At 39.4% G+C, this 12,934-nt stretch overlaps 1 protein-coding gene across 2 annotated transcripts; it reads left to right on the plus strand.

Annotated features, from left to right (window-relative positions):
• On the plus strand, positions 1-9,499 carry snai3 (snail family zinc finger 3). Of its 2 annotated transcripts, XR_006314099.2 has the most exons (4): positions 1-1,748; positions 3,956-4,588; positions 4,677-4,824; positions 7,167-7,298. XR_006314099.2 is itself a non-coding variant. In XM_043706750.2 (3 exons), the coding sequence occupies exons 1-3, from the start codon at positions 1,673-1,675 to the stop codon at positions 7,346-7,348; spliced, it is 891 nt and encodes a 296-aa protein (XP_043562685.1). In that variant the 5' UTR covers positions 14-1,672; the 3' UTR covers positions 7,349-9,499. The 2 variants fall into 2 exon arrangements, 1 of the variants encoding a protein (XP_043562685.1); XM_043706750.2 differs by lacking the exon at positions 4,677-4,824 and having other exon boundaries at positions 14-1,748; positions 7,167-9,499.
• The last annotated feature ends 3,435 nt before the right edge of the window (positions 9,500-12,934 follow it).

The following is a 12,934-nucleotide window of genomic DNA, read 5'->3' on the forward strand; positions in this document are numbered from 1 at the left end:
TTGCTGTTCTCCTACTTCCTCAGTAGAGGGGACAACTAGTGATGGTTTAATTTGAGGGTCCCCTTGCCTCAGGTGAGGCGCAGATTAAGGAGAATCCCTCATGATAACTTCAGCCAGTGCAGGCATTGAACCCATGATGTATCATGAACCAATCAAACTTTAGCAAGAATAGTATAAGGGAGTTAAATCAGATTAAGGAAATAGTAATAAGTTAAAATTAAAAGTGCTTTACTGCACTAACCATTTTTAACCAAAGAAATTTTAAACACAATTTTAGTGATAGTTGTGTTTGATGTAATAGCAATTTGAGAGATGTAGTTTTATGTTGATCTAGCTTAAAAAATAAATATTAATTTAGCCAATTGAGCTAACTGACGCCGCTTGTTAGACCATTTCAGAGGGGCACCAAAGAGTCAGCAACATAGCTGTGAGTCTGAGTCACATGTAGACTATACCAGTTAAGCATCAGAAATCTTCTTCGTACTGAATTCTCCAGTCACTTTCAGTTTGTTGATACGGTCCTCGTTATTTTTGGCTCTGGAAAATCATTTACAGCAGTATCAAATTAACTGTTACCTATTGCTTTTTAGTTAATTTGGTTCTGTACAATTTTCGAAATGCAAATTAACTCAATGTAGTTTATACATGATCATTCATTACGAAGTTCATCTGCCCAGCAGAGCAAAATACTGAAAGGATCATTGATAATCCTGCGACATATTAACACACACACGCTGTGTGGGGTGTACAGTATTCATTCGCTTGGTAGGACACAGCGATCTGCATGTGGACCCTGCCTTGTTGGCTGTGAGCACGAAGAGAGCGTTAAGAGAAGCCAAATTGTAATGAGAGTTAGGGGTTTCCACTTCAGAGTTGCTGACGCACTGCGAGAGCACGGTGAGGAAATACTGCACACAGCGTGCGATTTTCTAACAATAATGCTTACATCAGGAACGAAGTGGAAACATTTAGTTGAAGGTATCTGCTGAAATGCTGACATGCATTCGTAAAACAATTCCTTCATGGAATCTTGTACTATATGTGAAATACTAACGTATTGTTGAAATACTTCCATTACAAGTCAGATAAATGTCTACAGGACGATGTCACGCTGGAAAGGGCAATTCAGATTTGCAGAAAGTTTTTAAAAAATGTTTAAATAGCATTGGAAATTAATTTGTTACCAGTAACTGACTAACGTTGTTTTTGATGAGAACTTTGTCACAGCTTTTGAGAGACATTTTATGCTCTTTGACCTGTGATGTTATTCCTATGTTTGTGCAATGTGAATTCCTGGTCTGGTCCATTTCACTGAAGGAATTGTCCAGAATTCAGGCTGTCAGCCTCCAGTTCAGGGATGCACCTGTTCTGGGGGTGGGAGATCAGCCTGAGCCAGGCTCCTCCCCTCATTACAGACACGGTCCCTAATTGGATTGACGGGAGGTCTATGTTAATGAAGGTTAGCCCCACACGCCGCTCCCCTTCGTGCACCTGACTCTCCGATATTTTCCACAAGTGGGCTTAGGTTTCCCGTTCCACTTGTTCTCCCACTGGTCTTCTATGTCACTTTTATTCCCTCCATCTGGAAAGCTCAGCTAACGGATTTCAGATTCCAAAGAGCTGGAGACTGAATGCTGTCTTTACAGGAAGAAAAGCAGCAGAAGCAGTAGTTATGCCCCGTTCTTTCCTCATTAAGAAGCATTGCAGCACCAAAAAGCCCAACTACAGCCAGCTGGAAATTCAGAATGGTAATGAAGTTTTGAAACGTTTTAAACAATTGCTTTTGGTTGTTCGAGCAAGCTTTTAGAGTTTGTCGCCGTGTAATTGACTTGTAACTTGCACGAGTTAGTTCTGTTGAAATTGCCTTTTTGTTTATTTTTAAGAAAGGCTTGTAAATAATTGTAGTGCCTGATATTTATCTGAACTGTCACGGTGTGACTACGTGAATGACAAGCTTCTGCATTTTCCTTCCCCCGTTAAAACCGAAGAAAGGTTTTGTATTCAGTGAAGCTGTTCAGCAAATAGAGTTTGCAGAAGCGCGGCTTGTACAATAAAGAGAATCCCAGCAGGTGCAGAGCCTCACACGAGGTTTGCATTCTTATTCACATGCTGGCTTCTCCAGTTCAGGAGTTGTATTGTCTTCAAATAGGCAGCGTGCTTGTTTAGGCTATTCTAAGTATTTTGTCCTCCCTACTGACTGTGTGGCATGAGCTGATTTTTAATAAAACTACATTTTCTTTCTGAAGTAGTGTAGTTTATTTTTAAACACTTGTTTCCTGTTCCAAGCCAGACTTCCTCTTTCAACTTGGGAACCACCAAGGGATGCTTTACTCGTTTAGTGATTTATGTGAAACGAGTAATTTACGGTTATATTTTTTAAAAAATTTAATTATACAAGGTCAATTTTCATTATCTGGAAGACATTGTTAATTGCTTTTCAGATAAGATATTTCAGTAACTTTAGCAGTTAAAGGATAATGTTAAATTTAGAGAAATTAGCTGTGTGATATACATTATCAATACATTCCCCAATTTGATGTAGGGAAATAATCCAGTGAGGAATTGACAGATCTGTTCCTTCGCATAAATGAAAGCTTGGATCACAGCAACCTGCAACGTAATCATTTTAATTATGCACTTTTTAAACTAAATTCAAAAATGCTCCATTTTACGTGAGAAAGTGAGGACTGCAGATGCTGGAGATTAGTCGATAGTGTGGTGCTGGAAAAACACAGTAGGTCAGGCAGCATCTGAGGAGCAGGAGAATTGATGTTTTGGGCATAAGCCCTTCATCAGGAATCCGAAATCTGAAATTGGCTTATGCCCAAAACATCGTTTCTCCTGCTCCTCAGATGCTGCCAGACCTGCTGTATTTTTGCAGCACCACACTCTCAACCCCCATCATTCTGCTTGAGGCACAGTTAGCTTGACACCTTGTATGCTTCAATTTTTGCTTGTTAAAACACATCATTTAATATTTTTTTGTTTTAAAACAAACTTAAATGAGTGAAATAATTATCATCAGATTTTGTTTCGTTTGGTATTTTTTCCAATTCCTCACATTCAAGTTTTCTCCTGCCCAGTGTAATTTGCTTTCTTTTGAAGGATCCTTTTAGGAATAGCACCCACCCAATTACTTCCCCAGAAATATATTTTCTGTGCAGATGACTACATACTCTCTCAAATTATATCTCCATCTTTCTAAAGAAAAATTTAACTTGCTGAACTTGGACATACCATAATTCCACCTCTAAGATTTGTAGAATGTGCAAAGTGCAAATCAATGCTGTGCACAATATCCACCCCAGTTCAGTATTGATTTATTTTGAGGCCTGTATAGTCGTTAACCTTGCATGATAGAAAAAGATTTTCCACTGAATTTTTTGATGTTGCGGTGCAACATTAGCTATAGCAGGTCGTTCTTCCCTTTCAGTGACACAATCTATCTTCTACAAAAGTTTTTCTTTTTGATTCAAAACTAGCACTTTGCATAGCTGCAAGATCAATAACATATCATTTCTAATTTAAAGAACTCCATCTTATGTTTATATATAACAATGTAACTTTCTGAATTGTTAAAACAGATACCATTACGGTTGTGAGCAATCTGAACTACAACCAATGTATACATGTGTAAGCTCAGCAAAACAAAAACTGTATTAAGTGGGGTTTTTTATCAGAGAAAAAACAAATAATTTTAACCCAATAAACAGAAACATTCTCCTGCATAATATTTTCTTGTAGAACTGGTGAAATGACAGATCTGAAAATTCAATTTGTGTAAGTTAAGAAATGTTTGCTTTTATTTAACTGGGATTTAATTTGTGATATGCAGTTGGAATATTGTAAACGAACAAAACTGTTTAGAGGTGAATCTTCAATAAATAGCACTTCTAGACATATTAGGTTAAAAGTGACTTGCACGTTTTGAAGTTTTGTTTTGCTTTCTTTTCAGCAACAGCCTTTTCACCTTATATGTATAAGGGTTTGGCATTTCCACTGATGCCCCAGGTTGAAGTGCTCACTCCCATCATTTGTGACCCACCAAAACTGTGGGACAGAGCTCCTATTAGTCTCCGGGTGTGTCTGCCCCCTCCTCCAGATGCCAATGTTGGAACAGAAACAATATTCAGTAGCCAACCAAGCCTGGAGATCAGTGTTAAGGAATGCACGGCTGTCAGAGGCAGCAGCACCCCACTAAGAGATACAGTGAATGACCTTAACCTGTCCCTTTCTACAAAAGCCAAAAGAAGAACCACAAACAATGGTGCATTAAAAGGAGACAGCAACACTGAGGAAAAAACCCTTGAAGTTGAAAGCACTGCTGAAGCAATCCAGGAGAAATTTGAGTGTTTTCACTGTCGCAAGGTGTACAATACTTTATCTGGGCTATCTAAACACAGACAGCTTCATTGTGAATCACAGACTAGAAAATACTTTAACTGCAAGTATTGTGATAAGGAATATGTCAGCCTGGGTGCACTAAAGATGCACATAAGGACACACACACTGCCCTGTGTCTGTAAAATCTGTGGTAAAGCCTTCTCAAGACCATGGCTGTTACAGGGACACATCAGAACACATACAGGTAAGTACAAATCAAACCCTAGGATTAAGAAAATGTGATAAATAACCATCTTCCCACTACTGATCATTGTTCCATGTTCTACTTCTAGAAAATTAATGTGAATGAGGATGATGACCGGATTGGACTCAGCTACAATGTGCTCTTTTATTCCCTTTCCTAATATGTAGTGCATGTTGGCAGACAAAACTACATAAGCTCATATGTAGGTAGAAGTGCCACTTTGACAGGAACTGAAGGTAACCAGTACGGGTGGATGGGGGCAACTTGTGTATTCATGGATGTTTCTTAATTGGGCAAAGTGCAGGTTCTCATATCTATTAATTACCATCTTTAAAGCAATGGTCCTGGAAGATTTTTACATTAATGTGAACGAAGTTCTCAATTTTAGATGTCTTATCAGAGAATGTCATATACACAGTGTAAACTGAGTGCTTTCCTAAATTAGGAAAACTGACCTGTTGTTTTCAATTCCTAGCTAAAGGTTAAGTCGAATGCAGACTTTGGCTTTGAAAATCTATTCCTTGAGATAGAACTAGAAATCTAGAATGCCCTTCCATTAATGTTTCAAATATCCAAAAATTGCAATAAAGGAATAAACCAACAAGAAACACAATTATGTTTTGTCTTTTCCATCCTTGAAAAGCATGGAACTGTTATAGTTCAGAATGATTGGTTGGAATGAGGAAAGACTATTATTTATTCATATAGCATATTGTGTGGAAACTCAATCCAAGAATAATTCTGTCGAAGATTGTTCATACAGTCAGCCACCTCCTTAATAGTGCTCAGTCTTTGCCTAGTTCACTGTACAGGTATTGATTTCTGTCTCTAAACAATCCCAAACAAAGCTCGAATATCCTAACTTGAGGTCTTCTCTAGGAATTTGGCAGCTTGTTAAATAACTGAACTAAATCCACAAACTGAATCTCTGCGGGCATACCAAACAAAAAGGTGAGATCAAAGCCCTAATTGCTAGCAAGACAGCACAAACTTTGAGGTGGCATTTTCAAAGTCAGCCCAGTAGCTAAGCTTTTAAACCAACCTATTCTGACATGTTGAGACATTTTTCAGCACAGGTAGTACTTGAACATGGAGATTCTGACCCAGAGCCAGGGACACTACCACTGTCATAAGAGCCTTGGAGTTAAGCTGCATGTTTATTATAACTTATTTGCAGTCAGTAGTTGGTTGAATATTAAAGGTGCAGGAATCTTTCAGTATTAGTTTAAGTGGTCAATATAAATTTTCATTGTTCCAATTAAGCAGTGAATTAAATTTCCCCCATTTGGGGGAATCCCAAAATGCGTGACGTGAATGATGAAATGACAATCAGGTACATTTTAAAAACTGAGTATCAAATAATTTAAAGTGAACTAATAACACAACTGTATAAAAGTGAACTACTCATAAGACTTGATTCTAGTTTGAGTTTTAAATAATTCACTAAACCAGCTTATGAAACAATATTAGTGCAGAAATGAAGTGTGCAGAATGAGGGTGCAATTATTTCCTTACTTAAATATTTCCCAACTTAAGATTTAATTAGGAGCTCCTTGTTATCAGAGGATAGGAATTTAAGAAGGACATATTCATAGAATCCCTACAGGGCGGAAAAGTTCCTTTCGGTCCACACCAAACTTCCCACCTAAACCCAAGCCCACTCCCTACAACCTCATGTTTACCATCAATAACCCACTTAGCCTACACATCTTTGAACACCACAGGCAATTTAGCATGGCCAATCGACCTAACCTGCATACAGCCATAGAGATGTACAGCATGGAAACAGACCCTTCAGTCCAACCCATCCATGCCAACCAGATATCCCAACCCAATCTAGTCCCACCTGCCAGCGCCTGGCCCATATCCCTCCAAACCTTTATTCATATACCCATTGAAAACCCAAGCAGACATGAGAATGTGCAAACTCCACACAGTTGCCTGACGCTGGAATCGAACCTGGGTTCCTGACAGAGGCAGCAGCGGTAACCACTGAGCCATTGTGCTGCCCATTCATTCTTAAATGTGATTGTGAACTGGAATAACTAAAGTTCTAGATGTAAGTGTTTTTCCTTCATTTCTATTTATTAATTATTTATTGATTGGTACAAATGATAAATAAATCAAAGTACAGTGAAAAGCTTTGTTTATGAGCGGTAAAGGTAGATCTTGGGAAGCAAGGATGTACAGATCAAAAGATTTAGATGGAAGAATACAGAAAACATCGCAGAGTGTACAAGAGAGATGAACGATACCAACATCAGCATTATTTGAGGCTAGAGAGTCCATTCAATAGTTTTAACAATGGCTGCGAAGAAGCTGTCCCTGAATCTATTGATGCATGTCTTCAGGCTTCTGTATCTTCTGCCTGATGAAGAGATTGTAGAAGAGCATTTGAAGCTGATGGCGTGGAGATGAGAAAATCCTTGTTGCTTGTAAAGTAGATGAAGTGGCAATTTAGTATCCTGTCTTTACTTACTTACTTTACTTACTTAAAATAAATCGTGCATCCTCTTTAGTGAGTGATTGTGGCATCTTCATACTCTGATGCTCCATTTTTATTCTTGCTCCATTGCAGGGGAGAAACCTTTTGCCTGTCCTCATTGTAGCAGGGCTTTTGCAGATCGCTCAAACCTCCGAGCCCACCTGCAGACACACTCTGATGTGAAGAGATACCAGTGCAAGAGCTGTTCAAAGACCTTCTCCAGAATGTCTCTTCTTTCCAAACATGGGGAGGCTGGTTGCTGTCTTACATCTTGACAAAGATTTTTGATTCTTCGATCAAAAAGACGACCTATTTTGTAACAAGCTGAAGGCATAACTATTATATGTTGTGCCTGTTTTTAGCATTAAAAGAATGAAAGTACATATGAAATACTTACTGGCTCGCCAAGCTCAAAATAGTTCATGCTGACTCAAGCTTGCAGTTGGCATTTTGCACTAGTATAAATCTGAACTAAGTTAGTTGTGATAAAATTTTCTTGTCAACTGTGTGAAAATATAACTTGGTTATATTGGATATTTCATAGTAACCTAATATTAAAAGCAAATACATGTACTCGGTGAAAGTTGAAATGTGCTTTCCCACTCTTTCTTAGATAAAGATGACATGGTGTTTTGCAAAATTGAAAAGGTAAACTTGAAAGGAGAATATGATTTCTGTAAAATTGAAATGATACTGAAAGGAATGTGTGGTCCAGGCAGGAGAATAAAGCATTATTCTTTCAAACTTTGTCAATAGTCATGAGGACTGCCCCACCCTTTTCTCTTACCTGCCCCTGAAGTCTGTGGAAAAAGAAAATGGCCTGAAGGTGTTTCATTCCTCCTGCCAGCCAAATTCAAATGTTTGTGCCACTCACCAATAATTCCTCCACTGTCAATAAACATGAATATGTTTAGTCAAAACTGGGAATTGAATTCAATTTCTGATTATTGCAAGTTTTTTTAAAAATCTGTGGAACAGATATCAAACTTGCTTTCAAAACTTGCCTTTTTTTGTCTCACTGCACTCCAATCTCTGCTGCTTCCAATTTAGTGTTTTTTGAGTTAACAAACTGTTTATACTGCATGTGGGAGAATTTTTTGTTTTTTTTTCTTTCACCTTTACTCTCTTAAAGATGAACATGTAAAGACATTTTAATTGTATCTCTAGTGCAACCAAGGTGCTGGTTCCATTATCCATGCCCAGTATCATGAGTCAATTTAGCAAGTTTTGAGAAGATTTGTGGCTCAGGTTCTGGATGTAGGTTTGCTCAGTGAGCCTCCAAACAAAGCACTTCTGATGATTCCTGCTTTCCATTTATATGTTTGGGTTTCTTTGGGTTGGTGATGTCATTTCCAGTTCTTTTTTCTCAAAGGGTGGTAAATGGGGTCTAACTCTGTGTTTGTTGATTTGAATTCTGGTTGGAATGCCATCCTTCTAGGAATTCTCGTGCGTGTCTCTGTTTGGCTTGTCCTAGGATGGATATGGATATGTTTATGAACATCAACTAGCCACAATATGACATGACCCCCTCTCACTAGTATCCTTACAGATGAGGAAGGACAATACATCCATCCTAGGACAAGCCAAACAGATATGCATGAGAATTCCGAGAAGCATTGAGTTCCGGTTGGAATGCTATCAACAAACACATTGAGTTAGACCCCATCTACCACCCCTTGAGAAAAGGAACAGGAAATGACATCACCATAGGAAATGACATCACCACAAGAAAAGACATCACCAACCCAAAGAAACCCAAACGTATAAATGGAAAGCAGAAATCATCACAGCGCTTGGGTCCGAAGGCTCACTGAAGATGTCACCTAGTATGGTGACAAAACATCTGAAAATGAACCTTCCAGCTCAGCGAGCAAACCTACATTCAATATAACTTCCCTAAAGTACAAGAAGTGATTTCTTGTCTTTAGTTTTATATGACAGTATTAAGTAACAGGCTTTGGAACGTAGGAATATAATTGGAATCAAACTTGTAGGCTTGGACACTCTTTGCTCATGTAATTATAATGACTGCAACTTTGCAGTTTAGATCCTATTTTCAATTATGCTGCAACAATTAATTGTGCAACCATCATAATTTCTAAGAAATTGATTTATTCCAATGTGACAAATACTTAGTGACTCAGAGACCATCAGTGTAGGATTCCAAAACTTGTGAATATTTTGAATTTCATCAGTTTGTTTATTTGAAAATAACAAATATTATACAAGTCAGGTAAATATTATGGCAGTTGTCTGTTTATTTTTCTTGAATGCTGTTGGTATCAATTCATTCTTGCAGGTTTGATGAAAGCCTCAAATTAGCTGCTTATGTATTTTTAAAGTATGCTAACAAACTGACACATTAATATTATAATGAGTTATTAAGATGCCTCATTAAACTGGGGTAGCTTGTCAACCTTATTTTCCCATAAAAATGTTTATCCAGTGACTAATCTCCATGAACCTGCACAAAAAGGGACTAAATAAAAGATTCTGGGTAATCCAAGAAGGAGGATGGGAAAAATTTCTGGCTGGCTAGAAGGTTGGGTGAGCAAGTTTGCGGATGATACGAAAGTCAGTGGAGTTGTTGACAGTGAGGAAGGATGTGGCAGGTTACAGCGGGATATAGATAAGCTGCAGAACTGGACAGAAAGGTGGCAAATGGAGTTCAATGTAGCTAAGTGTGAGGTGATTCACTTTGGTAAGAGTAACAAAAAGATGGGGTACTGGGCTAATGGTCGGATACTTGGTAGTGTGGATGAGCAGAGGGATCTTGGTGTCCATGTACACAGATCTTTGAAAGTTGCCACCCAGGTAAATAGTGCGGTGAAGAAGGCATATGGCATATTGGCTTTTATTGGTAGAGGAATTGAGTTCCGAAGTCCTGAGGTCATGTTGCAGTTGTATAAGACTCTGGTATGGCCCGCATCTGGAGTATTGTGTGCAGTTTTGGTCGCCATACTATAGGAAGGATGTGGAGGCACTGGAACGGGTGCAGAGGTGGTTTACCAGGATGTTGCCTGGTATGGTAGGAAGATCGTATGAGGAAAGGCTGAGGCACTTGGGGTTGTTTTCATTGGAGAAAAGAAGGTTTAGGGGTGACTTGATAGAGGTGTACAAGATGATTAGGGGTTTAGATAGGGTTGACCGTGAGAACCTTTTTCCACGTATGGAGTCAGCTATTACGAGGGGGCATAGCTTTAAATTAAGGGGTGGTAGGTATAGGACAGATGTTAGGGGTAGGTTCTTTACTCAGCGAGTCGTGAGTTCATGGAATGCCCTGCCAGTAGCAGTGGTGGACTCTCCCTCTTTATGGGCATTTAAGCGGGCATTGGATAGGCATATGGAGGATAGTGGGCTAGTGTAGGTTAGGTGGGCTTGGATCGGTGCAACATAGAGGGCCAAAGGGCCTGTACTGCGCTGTATTATTCTATGTTCTATGTAACAGGCTGCTCCTTTTTTTTTTGAGGTATTTTAGTTGGTGGAGGTGATTTCCTCAAATTCCAGGAGCAGCATTTACTGTTTTATATGCTGTTGCATTGTTTTGGAACTTTGGAGAAAAAAAATGTCAAAATAACAGCACTTTTAAAAGGGAGAGGAACAGACAAAGGAAGCACTGTGTGATGTCCATGCAGGAGAGAGAGAGAGAGAGAGAGAAAGAAACCCACATTGCTAACTGACAGAGCAGAGCCCCTGCACAGTTACTGCCTTTGTTGTTTGAACTCCTGTATTGCTGGATATCGGAGTGTGTTTGGGAAAATTAACAAACGGTGAAATTCACAACTGATTTTGGAGGAACCTATTTGGGACAGAAACAGATAAGTGAATGTTTTAAGCGTGGCCTTAGTATGTCTGCAGTAGTGAGTAGAGTGGGTTCTTTCTTGATGAAATGTTTACTGAGATATGTTTCTTGATTAAACTTAAAATATAAGCCATAAGTATGTACATGTATTTGGAGCAGTGTTTTGTAGAGGAATAAGACAGTGCTATTTTCTGGGTCTGTAGACCAAAAAAAGCAAAAATGGCCTTTAATAGAGTGATATGCTCTACTTGTCGGATGTGGGAGTTCAGGGAGAGTTTACGGGTTACTGAAAATTCTATCTGCAATAAATGTCATTGTTTGCGAACCCTATCAGATCGAATGGATCGATTGGAGAGGCAGTTAGAGGCAATGAGGAATTTACAAGAACAAGGGGATGTGATGGATGGCAGTTATAGGAAGGGAAAAAAATTGCAGATAGTCACATTAGATGGGTTAACTCCAGGAAAGGTAAAAGAGGCAGGCAGGTGGTGCAGGAGTCTTCTATGGCTATCCCCATTTCAAACAAGTATGCAGTTTTGGAAAATGTAGTGAGTGATGGATTCTCAGGGGAATGTAGCATGAACAGCCACGTTTCTGGTATTGAGACTGGCTCTAATGCAATGAGGGGTACATTGTGTTCCAACAGATCGATTGTGTTACGGGACTCTTTAGTTTGAGGTATAGACAGATGTTTCTGTGTCCGGCAGCGAAAAATCAGAATAGTTTCCCTGATGCTAGGATCAAGGATGTCTTAGAGAGGGTGCAGAATGTTCTCAAGGGGGAGAGGGGCCAGCAGGAGGTCATTGTACCAATTGGAACCAACAACATAGGAAGGGAAAAGGTTGAGATTCTGAAGGGAGATTACAGAGAGTTAGGCAGGAATTTAAAAAGAAGGTCTTCAAGAGTAATAATATCTGGATTAATCCTGGTGCTGCGAACTAGTGAGGGCTGGAATAGGAGGATAAAGCAGATGAATGTGTGGCTGTGGGGCATGGGAGAAGGATTCACATTTTTGGATCATTGGAAGCTGTGGGGTAGACGTGACCTATACAAGAAGGACAGATTGCACCTGAATTGGAAGGGGAGTAATACACAGGCAGGTAGATTTGCTAGAGCTGCTCGAGAGGATTTAAACTAGTAAGGTGGGACACCGGGAGGTAGTGTGGAAATAGATCAATCTGAGACTGGTACAGTTGAGAAAAGAAGCAAGTCAAGCAGGCAGGGACAAAGCAGAGAACAAGGTAGGATTGATAAACTGCATTTATTTCGATGTAAGAGGCCTAACAGGGAAGGCAGATGAATTCAGGGCATGTTTAGGAACATGGGACTGGGATATCATAGCAATTCCAGAAACGTGGCTCAGGGGTGGACAGGACTGGCAGCTTATTGTTCCAGGATACAAATGCTACAGGAAAGACAGAAAAGAAGGTAAGAGGAGGGGGAGTGGTGTGTTTGATAAGTGATAACATCACAGCTGTACCGAGGGTGGATATTCCCTGAAATACATCCAGGGATGTCATTCGGGTGGAACTGAGAAATAAGAAAGGGATGATCACCTTATTGGGATTGTATTATAGACCCCCTAATTGTCAGAGGGAAATTGAGAAGCAAACTTGTAAGGAGATCTCTGCTATCTGTAAGAAGAATAGGCTCGTTATAGTAGGGGATTTTAACTTTCCAAACATAGACTGGGACTGCCATAGTGTTAAAGGTTTAGATGGTGAGGAATTTGTTAAGTGTGTACAAGAAAGTTTTCTGATTCAGTATGTGGATGTACCTACTAGAGAAGGTGCAAAACTTGACCTACTCTTGGGAAATAAGGCAGGGCAGGTGACTGAGGTGTCAATAGGGGAGCACTTTGGGGCCAGTGACTATAATTCTATTAGTTTTAAACTAGTGATGGAAAAGGATAGACCAGATCTAAAAGTTGAAGTTCTAAATTGAAGAAAGGCCAATTTTGATGGTATCAGGCAAGAACTTTCAAAAGCTGATTGGGGGCAGATGTTCACACGTAAAGGGATGGCTGGAAAAGGGGAAGCCTTCAGAAATGAGATAATGG

Source organism: Chiloscyllium plagiosum, unplaced genomic scaffold (genome assembly GCF_037043375.1).
Source record: "Chiloscyllium plagiosum isolate Xiang-an unplaced genomic scaffold, Cpla_swu_hap1 HiC_scaffold_17, whole genome shotgun sequence".
Lineage (NCBI taxonomy): Eukaryota > Metazoa > Chordata > Chondrichthyes > Orectolobiformes > Hemiscylliidae > Chiloscyllium > Chiloscyllium plagiosum.

What these genes read in the sequence shown, in the direction of transcription:
- snai3 (XM_043706750.2), top strand. Translation starts at nt 1,673, where the DNA reads ATGCCCCGTTCTTTCCTCATTAAGAAGCATTGCAGCACCAAAAAGCCC. An exon ending in CCAGCTGGAAATTCAGAATG is followed by an intron (nt 1,749 to 3,955) that starts GTAATGAAGTTT and finishes CTTTCTTTTCAG; the next exon opens with CAACAGCCTTTTCACCTTAT. An exon ending in ACACATCAGAACACATACAG is followed by an intron (nt 4,589 to 7,166) that starts GTAAGTACAAAT and finishes GCTCCATTGCAG; the next exon opens with GGGAGAAACCTTTTGCCTGT.